General features: G+C 39.7%; 2 protein-coding genes across 2 annotated transcripts in view; both read left to right on the top strand.

Moving 5' to 3' along the window:
* Positions 1–54: 54 nt before the first annotated feature.
* On the top strand, positions 55–3,008 carry LOC107558684 (sigma non-opioid intracellular receptor 1-like; the record flags this gene model as incomplete). The annotated part of the gene is made up of 3 exons (XM_016242340.1): positions 55–265; positions 2,484–2,576; positions 2,649–3,008. Coding segments are annotated over 3 exons (534 nt in total), but the record flags the coding sequence as incomplete, so codon positions are not given.
* A 460-nt stretch (positions 3,009–3,468) lies between these two features.
* katnal2 (katanin p60 subunit A-like 2) overlaps positions 3,469–10,116 on the top strand; it is an 8,725-nt gene continuing 2,077 nt past the window's right edge. The window contains exons 1-13 of the mRNA XM_016242331.1: positions 3,469–3,557; positions 3,656–3,822; positions 4,209–4,245; positions 4,333–4,450; positions 4,541–4,639; positions 4,760–4,837; positions 4,943–5,020; positions 6,217–6,315; positions 8,957–9,020; positions 9,152–9,270; positions 9,387–9,478; positions 9,605–9,715; positions 9,797–9,959. Of these exons, the coding sequence (XP_016097817.1) occupies positions 3,469–3,557; positions 3,656–3,822; positions 4,209–4,245; positions 4,333–4,450; positions 4,541–4,639; positions 4,760–4,837; positions 4,943–5,020; positions 6,217–6,315; positions 8,957–9,020; positions 9,152–9,270; positions 9,387–9,478; positions 9,605–9,715; positions 9,797–9,959 (1,314 nt within the window). The remainder of the gene's footprint in view (positions 3,558–3,655; positions 3,823–4,208; positions 4,246–4,332; positions 4,451–4,540; positions 4,640–4,759; positions 4,838–4,942; positions 5,021–6,216; positions 6,316–8,956; positions 9,021–9,151; positions 9,271–9,386; positions 9,479–9,604; positions 9,716–9,796; positions 9,960–10,116) is intronic.

Raw genomic sequence — 10,116 nt, 5'->3', positions numbered from 1 at the left:
CAAAAACAAACCTGTGTGTGTGTGTGTGTGTGTGTGTGTGTGTGTGTGTGTGTGTGTGTCACAGGCCAGGACCACGACCAAGCCTTCTCTAAGGTGGTGGTGGAGCTGAGGAAGAGGTATCCGGGTCACATCCTGCCCGATGAGGACCTGCAGTGGGTGTTTGTGAATGCGGGCGGCTGGATGGGCTCCATGTGTCTGCTGCACGCCTCTCTCACAGAGTATGTGCTGCTGTTCGGGATGGCCGTGGACACAGGCGGACATTCAGGTGGGTCAAGAACAGCTCGAGGGCATGTGTGTCCTCAAAAATAAAAGAAAGGAATGAAAAATCTGAAATAAAGACTACTATAGGATCATATGACTTTTTGCACTGCAGCATTATTTTTTAATTAAGCACTAAATTCTAATTAACTTGTTGCAGAATAATAATAAATGAAAACAATTGTGTATAGCAATATTATTTAGAATATAAATTTGTATATAATGTTTTAAAGGGGTCATATGATGTTGCTAAAAAGAACATTATTTTGTGTATTTGGTGTAATGAAATGTGTTTATGCGGTTTAAAGTTAAAAAAACACATTATTTTCCACATACTGTACATTATTGTTTCTCCTCTACGCCCCGCCTTCCTGATTTTTACAAAGCTCATCGGTCTGAAAAGCGAGGTGTGCTGTGATTGGCCAGCTATTCAGTGCGTTGTGATTGGCCGAATACCTCAAGCGTGTGACGGAAATGTTACTCCCCTTACCATACTGTGATGCCGTGTCCGGCGCGATGAGACAAAACAATTAAAACCCATTATAAACGAGGCATTTGTTGCATCCAGTGGGGACATAATTACGGATTATAATGACTTAAACTGTCTTTTTACATGTTGCGTTGCATCATAAACATAAAACCATGTCTGCATTTGTGATCGGAAAAATGACAAACAACAAGTGCTACTCTACACTGCTCAAAACTCGTGTTTGAATCATCAGTGGCAAATTCTTTAAATATAAAAAAACGTACTTACAGTCTGTGAGTCAGAAGAATATATCTTTGGATTTGAGACTTTAGTCTTTGCAACTTTACAGATCTTCTTTATGCACCAAGAGCTTGTAACACTCCAAAGAGAAAGGAAAAATTGAAATTGCATCATATGACCCCTTTAAACTAGTGCTGTAATAAATACTGTATTGATACTCTAATGGGAATCACTATTAGTAATAATGGGAATTGCAAAAAAAAAAAAAAAAAAAATCAATATGAATTACAAAAATAAGCATTTTGAGATAAAATAATGTTACAAAATCTTAATAGGCATAAAATATGGCAAATTTTCTGTATTCCCAATTTTTAAGATTTTTTTGGATGGTGGAGGTGTTTTGCCTTGGCTTCTAACTTAAATAAAATAAGAGGTGTGTCTAACTGATTAATTTAAAAATGTATCGCCTGAATGTATTTTAGAATTTTTGTCGTGTACATCTAAAATGTATTTTATAACATTTTGTTAATTGTATACCTTGTATAATTTATTCCGAGATCGTTATGAAAGTAGCCTTGATGCTGACATGGCGTTAAAGGTGGGGTAAGCGATTTTTCAAAAACGCTTTAGAAAACTGATTCAGGCCGAGTAGCAAAACAAACTTGTAGCCAATCAGCAGTAAGGGGCGTGTCTACTCATGATGTGGAGGAGGGAGAGTTCAGTGCACGGGACGGACATTAGCCGAGCCGAGCGACAGAAAGATAGAGATGGTGGATAAAAAAACAAAAGAGGAAAACGTCTGCAGGACAAACAAAGGCTTAAGGCAATAAGGCAAGAAGTAGGACCCGTGTAAATATGGGATCAGCTTTCCAGCGCTGGAGAGAACTCAAGGAGCGGAAGGCCTGCGATCGGACGCCGAGGTTGCTTTGTTTCTTCTCGATAGGTGAGTAACACTGTGTCTGCGCCGCAGCAGCTAAAGTCTGTCTAGCACACTGGACGCTACAAAGTGACCGTTGAAAATCATTTGAAATTTGTGTCAACACACCATGAATAGAACGCAGCAGCAGTTTTCTGTCGGGGATTTGTCGTGTCGTGCCGCACCGCATCCAGTGTAGACCATAGATATGTATATATATATCTTTGGTGTAGACAGCATCACTGATTATAAAGAGTTCTATTGTATTTTGTCGCGCCGCGCTACTTGCGTTCAGTGTAGACACGGTGTAACATTGGTTTTGCTTTGTTTCACAGAACTAATCGTTGCCTGGGTTGCGTACGTATATGTGGGGTGGAGCTATCAGAATAGGGGCGTGACCCTTTTGGGGTAGGGGCGTGTTTGTTTTGGTGATTTGAAATGTCAACATCGGCTACCAGAAATCACTTACCCCACCTTTAAAAAGTGAATAAATATATAAATAACACATACATACATACATACATTTTCCCCCACATCATATGTGTGCAGCAATGACACCAAATACGGCTGTTTTTCTTTTCATATTTGCGTCTCCTTCAGGTCGTTACTGGGCAGAAATATCAGACACCATCATTTCTGGAACATTCAGGCAATGGAAAGAAGGAAGCACTAAAAGCGAGACTTACTATCCAGGTACAACCACCACACGTCTCCGCCACACACTTGAGTCTAACAGTGGTGTGAAGCCTGTGTTTGTTGTGGCAGGAGACACTATCGTGCATGCGGTGGGAGAGGCCACGTCAGTGCAGTGGAGCGCCGGGACATGGATGGTGGAGTACGGCCGAGGATTCATTCCCTCCACGCTGGGCTTCTCTCTGGCCGACACCGTCTTCAGCACCCAGGACTTTCTAACACTGTTTTATACTGTACGTGTTTATATGAAGAGTATGATCCTGGAGGCCAGCACTTTCCTCACTGACTCCGGCGTCCTCTGAAACACACACGTCCCCGTCTTATTCTGATAACTGCCCACAACATCAGCTGCTCGTTTGCTAATGGAGAGCCGACGACTTGTTGAACTGGATGTATGGAAAGCACTTAATGTACTTACTTTTAGTTTTATTTTCCGTACTGTACAAAAAAGAGTGTATAAACATATATATATATATATATAAATATTGTGAGATAAACGGAGTACGAATGGAGTCGAGTGCCTGTTTATCGTTTTTAAATAGCCTTTCGGATATTTTTGTTATTATTATTATTTGTTGACAATTAGCAAGATGGCTAGTTAGGTACTAGCGCGCGTGTTTACAGTCGTTGGGTGCTGTGTTGCCATAGCAACCTGTCATGCTGTCTATGCATTCATGTAAGATTTGGCGCCATCTAACGGATACTCAGTGGAGATTATTACAAATATTCATCAATTATAATATCTGTTACAGCTCAAATGTATCCGTTTGAGTAACAATTAATACTCACACACATTCCCCGCCAAATAGGCTACTAGTACTACAGTTGCTGCAAGCAACCATATTAAAGTCGCGACATTTAGTGTGTCGATGTGATTTTAAATGAACGTTGTATGAATGTGTTTTCTCAGGAGCAGCTGAGAACAGAAGCGCGCAGGAGAAATGTGCTGGTTTTGATTTATCATCACTTGCTGGAGGAGGGGTGAGAGCTTGCACACATTTCTGAAAATGGCATGAGCATCAAATGGCTCAGAATGAAAGAAGAGACGCGCTAAAGTCTTTTGTGTGTCGACTGCACAGGTATGTGGATTCAGCTAAAGCCTTAGAGAAAGAAAGCAGTTTTGCTGTATGCCGTTTCGAGGTGTGTGATAATGTTGACTTGGAGACCGTTCTTATGGAATATGAGAGTTATTATTTAATAAAGTTTCAGAAATATCCCAAACTGACAAAGAAACTGACAGAACCAGGTGAGATTTTACTTCTAACTTCTGTGAAACTTCATAAATACTGTTGTATTATTTTCTTATTATATATATATATAGTATTTTTTTTTTGCATGTACAAACCCAATTCCAAAAAAGTTGGGACACTGTACAAATTGTGAGTAAAAAATTTTTCCCTTAAAATGATACATTTTCTCAGTTTTAACATTTGATATGTCATCTGTTGTATTCTGAATAAAATATTGAAATTTGAAACTTTCACATTGCATTCTGTTTTTATTCACAATTTGTACAGTGTCCCAACTTTTTTGGAATCGGGTTTGTACATTAAAACATGAATTGTTAAGCAATATATATAGTGCAATAATACTTGTTAATAAAGGTTATTATTTAGTCATTTGTCTTTATAGGAGAGAGTCGGCTTGTAAAGAGCTGTGGTAAAAGAAGGTATGTATAGTACTTTTACCACAAGAGCATTCAAAGACTCAGTATAATGTTGTTTTTATTCCCCATGTGTGTATTCATTTGTGGAAGGACGTCATCATCCAGTCACACACTCCCAAAAATCAGCTCCACCCAGCGACCTCCATCCAGAAACACTGTTAAAAAGACGGAATCTAAACTAACAGGAAGAGACATCAGCAAATCCAGTGTAAGTCTACAAACCTCTTTTTCTTTTGGTTTGAACAAACTGTTATAAACTCTGTACACAAGAAAGAGTCGCTTTGCATGATCTGTCCAGGAAGGAGAGCAGCTGACGCCTGCGGACGCATCAGGGTTCGGTCTGAATGTGTCTCCTCTCATCAGGAATGGGGCAGAAGAGGGAACACACATGAGAAAGGTCTTTCTTTTTTAAGGATTGTTTATTTGCCTCAAAAAAGAATATCTTGTCATCATGTACTGTACTCACCTTTATGCAGTTTAAAACCCATATGACTTGATTTCTTTCTTTCTTCATCAGGTTGATTACAGGAGTCTGATTCCTGATGCAGTTAAAGGTGCCGCTAACGACTCAGTCCTGCCCTGCACAGATTTCTCAGTAGGTCAACTGTGTTTCATTCGGGTTCAAAGCAACTGAAGCTCTGTTGGAAGCAGCTGTGATAGAAAATGATTGTGAAACATCCCTCATGCTTGTGTCTGACAGGAGCGTTTGCTGAAGCCCGTGAGTGCCTTCATTGGGATGAACAGTGAAATGAGGGAACTTGCAGCGGTTATTAGCAGAGTAAGTTGATGTTTATGAAACTGCTGCCCTTGTGTGGCAGTTTGGTGCTATATTAGGGAAATATTATGAAGTCTGTCATTTTACCATTCAAGTAATATTAAAAAAACACAAGACAATGACGCTTTTTCAGAACTACTATGATTTTTTTCTTTGTTTTTTGAAATGTGATATTAATGACAGTTAAGCACAATCCTCACAACCATAAAGCTTTTTTGTTTGTTTGTTTTGATAATTTTCATTTTTCTCAATGATGATTCTTATTAAAGTTTCATTACAGTTATACAGTCCAGTAATACAAAATTAATCTGTATTGACAAAATCATGTTTTAAAATGACTGTGTAAATTGAAATTACTGTCCACACACTGAATAAAGATTCAAAAGAGATCTGTCGATCTATCTAAATATAAATAAATAAAATAATTATATATTTAATCATATATATTGTATTGATAATCATATTTTAAAATTACTACATGAATCAGTAATCAAAATAATAATAAAATAATTATATATATATATATATATTGTATTAATGAAATCATATTTAGAAATTACTCTGAATCAAAATGACTGTCCACACACTTAAAGATTCAAAGTAAAAATTCTATTAGAAAAGAAATAGATCTATCTATATATATATATATATTTCCAAAGTGCAGTGAAAATATATAAATATATATTTTTATATTTAAATTTTTTAATTAAATTTTTTTTGATCATTTGATTTGTTTCATGCACTTGAAGCATTAAATGTGTAACTGAGTGCAACAGTCTATTTCTATTTTTACTTCAAAATCAACAAGAAGCACCACAATTAATTGCAGAGAACTAGGAGGGGATATGTAATAAAAATAATGTCACAATGCAAAATATCTTGATGGGTCCAAATAAGCTTCATCTTCATTCATTTGATTTTGATGTTTCACACATTTATACAATATTTTACTTTTAAAGACAAAAAAATGTAAATTAGACACATTTCTGATAATGAAAAATACTGTGCCATTCCAACACTGATTCAACACTAGAGAGCAGCATACAGTCTGTTTTATAATATAGTGTTACACATCCCAATATCACTGTGTGTGTGTGTGTGTGTGTGTGTGTGTGTGTGTGTGTGTGTGTGTGCGCGCGCAGGTAACATGTATTATTGAAGCACTCCATTTCATCTTTTTCTCCTGTCTCTCCATAAAGGATATCTATTTACACAACCCCAACGTGCGCTGGGACGACATTATAGGCCTGGAGGCTGCCAAGCGATTAGTCAAAGAAGCTGTCGTCTACCCTATTAAGGTGCTTGGCCGCTAAACACTTTGGTATTTCTCAAGCTGCCGCCTGCCTTCGATTCTGAATACATCTCCACTAACGGCTAGAGGAAAGCTGGGCTCAGGGTTATTTCTTAAGATGACATGAAATCTATACCTGAATACCATCCAATCTGACCGCTCACATCTCTGGCCTCTCTGCTGATGACTACAAATCCACAATACGCTCCCGACAAACAGGAAATGCAAACGTTATTTGTCTTCCCCGACTCAATCATGTGGTGAAGTAGCCTGCTGTCGTACAGAATTACCTGGAAATTCTGCTTATTTTTGCTTGTAGCACATGAAGTAAAAATTGAATGAAGAATATGATTACATCACATTATGCTGAAGGACATTTTGAGGCTCGGTTTTATCAATACTTGGACCTTATCATGTATTAGATAAAGATAAAGTGGTGTCTGCAGTTAATTGGTCGATGAAGATATTAGTTTTTGTTATTCACCTTAGCGTGAAGTCAACAAACAATATTGATTATTCGTGAAATTTCCCTAGCAACCACTTATAACACCTCAGTAGCCAAATAACAGCCATTCAGAGCACCACAGCAACCACCCAAAACCCCTTATCAGTGCCTTAAATATTAGAGCACAGCAGTAACAGCCTAGCAACACTCTTACAGGCACTCAGAAAACCTTAGCAGCCACCTAGCAACACCCTAGTAACCAGCCAGAACATTGTAAAAACTAACTAGCAGCTATCCAGAACACCCTATTAATGCTCTAACAACCACTCAGATTATGACATCCTTAGAAACTTCTTTGTAATGTCGCAGTAACCATCCAGAACAGCCTAGCACATGTTTAGCAACCACCTAGCAATGGACTAACAGGCATGCACAACTCCACTGCAACCAGGAAGAAACCTCCCAGAACACCATAGGAGCTTACTAGCAACCACATAGAGCACCACAGCAACAGCCAGCCTAGCAACGGACTTACAGCAATTTAGAAATTATTAAACCACCTAGCAATGACCTAGTAACTACCCAGCAACATGCCTAACAATCCTAGCAACCGTGACAAAGCCCCATAGCAACATGCCTAACGACCTAACAATCCTAGCAACCGTGACAAAGCCCCACAGCAACATGCCTAACAACCTAACAATCCTAGCAACCACGACAAAGCCCCACAGCATCATGCCTTACAACCTAACAATCCTAGCAACCGTGACAAAGTCCCATAGCAACATGCCTTACAACCTAACAATCCTAGCAACTACGACAAAGCCCCACAGCAACATGCCTAACAACCTAACAATCCTAGCAACCACGACAAAGCCCCACAGCAACATGCCTAACAACCTAACAATCCTAGCAACCACGACAAAGCCCCACAGCATCATTCCTTACAACCTAACAACCACCTAGGGGAAAAACAGCAACTTAGAGCATCTTAAAATTACCTAGCAATGCCTTAGTAACCACCCAAAACACCCTAGTAACTGCTGCTTAGAACACAATATGTCTAACAACACCAGCCACTCAGAAAACTGTAGCAACCCCCTAGCAACACTCTAGTAACCACCCATAACATTACATCAACCAACCAGCAACTATCCAGAACAGCATTTAAAAGCTAACAACCACCTAGATTACAACATCCTTAGAAACTTCCACTAGCATATGCTTAGCAACCACCAAGAAACCCCTAGCAACTGCCTAGCAGCCATATAGCAATGCACAAACAGCCGCCCAGAACTCCACTGCAACCAGCTGGAAACAACCCAGAACACCCTATAAATGCTGCAACAACCACCCACAACACAAATGCAGCTCTCTAGCGACCACAAAGAGCACCATGGCAACAGCCAGCCTAGCAACACACCTAGAAAACATATTAGAAAACACCTAGCAACTGCTTACCAAATACCAAGAACACTTTAGTAATATGCAAAAACAACAACCTAGTAACCATGGCAAAGCACCATAGCAACCACTCAAAAGACCCAAGTGACCACCCATAACACACTAGTAACCAGTGAATAACCACTCAAAACAATGCTGTAACAACCAGAGAACCACAGCAACAACCTAGCAACACACTGATAGCCATCCAAAACACCCTAGCACATGCCTAGCAATGCACCCAGAATTCAATATCAGCTTTCTAAAAAACACATAGAGAACCATAGCAACAACCTAGCAGCACACTTGCAGCCATTTAAAACACCTTAGAAACTGCCTACCAATGCCCTAGAACCCATTCAGAACACCCAAGCAACACAAATCCTAGCAACTGTGACAAAGCACCATAGCAACCACCTAGATGTGTACGGCCACTTAGAAAACTGTAGCAGCTGCCTAGCAACACCCTAGTGACCTCCGCCAAAAACATTATAGCAGCCAGCTGGCAATCAGTTGCCAGAACACCCTATCAAGTATCTAACAGCCACCTAAAAAGGTCTTAGCAACCACCAAAAAAAAACAAAAAACAGCTTACTTACCTAACATACTTACGATCACATTAAGGACATTTTAGAAATGACAAATAGCAATCACCCAGAACAACTGTCTAGAAGTACCACCTAGCAACCTCCAGATAACCTAGAAACACCCAAAGCAACCATCTAGTTCTAACCACTATCCACCTACCCTCTTTTTTCAGTATCCACAGCTGTTCACTGGAATCCTGTCACCATGGAAGGGTTTACTCCTGTATGGACCACCAGGTCTGACCTTTCTGTTTTCTGTTTGTGTAAATCCATTTGTGAAAATATGAATATTCAATCCCTGAATATATAATATAACTCATTTTACGTGTAATATGATCTTAATGTGACGACTGCCTCTCAAAAATCAGGCACAGGAAAGACGATGCTGGCCAAAGCTGTAGCCACGGAGTGCAACACAACATTCTTCAACATCTCTGCATCCAGTATTGTCAGCAAATGGAGGGGAGACTCTGAGAAGCTGGTTCGGGTCCGAGGAGACAATATTTTCTCAGATTTGTGTTATTTTATTGTTTTATCAGATGTGTGGGGGAAAGGTTGTGCTCAGCGAAACACTGATTTTCCTCATGTTATGATTCTCTGCAGGTTTTGTTTGAGCTGGCAAGATATCACGCTCCATCCACCATTTTCTTGGATGAGCTGGAATCGGTGATGAGCCAGCGAGGTGTTGGTCAAGGGTGAGCATGAGCCAGTAACTTTCACTGACAGTAAGATTATAAAACAACCTAAAATCTCACTCCTAGCACACAATCCATAACTATTAACTTACACGATTTCTGTTTTGCTCTTTACATCTCTTTAAGAGGTGATCACGAGGGCAGTAGAAGGATGAAGACGGAGTTACTAGTTCAGATGGATGGACTGGCACGATCAAACGATCTTGTGTTTGTGCTTGCTGCCTCAAACTTACCTTGGTGAGGAGTGATTGTGAGGAAACAATATAATTTTTTGCTTTTGTTATGGTTTTCTTTATAATCTTTCTAATCTGTCTTCAGGGAGTTGGACCATGCTATGCTGAGAAGACTGGAGAAGCGGATACTGGTGGGTCTCCCATCTGCCCCTGCCAGACAAGCCATGATCAGTCATTGGCTGCCTCCGGTTAGTAACACAGGCGGGGTGGAGCTACGGACAGAGCTGGACTATGACTCACTGGCACAGGTGAGAGAAACCATGTGTGTAGATAGATAGATAGACAGACAGATAGATAGACAGACAGACAGACAGGCAGCCAGAAAGACAGACATAGATAGATAGAGACAGAAAGACAGACATAGATAGATAGATAGATAGATAGATAGATAGATAGATAGATAGA

Source organism: Sinocyclocheilus grahami, unplaced genomic scaffold (genome assembly GCF_001515645.1).
Source record: "Sinocyclocheilus grahami isolate Dianchi unplaced genomic scaffold, SAMN03320097.WGS_v1.1 scaffold655.1, whole genome shotgun sequence".
Taxonomy (NCBI): Eukaryota; Metazoa; Chordata; class Actinopteri; order Cypriniformes; family Cyprinidae; genus Sinocyclocheilus; species Sinocyclocheilus grahami.
The sequence above is the reverse complement of the archived record's forward strand: the minus strand, read 5'-3'. Positions and strand labels throughout refer to the sequence as shown.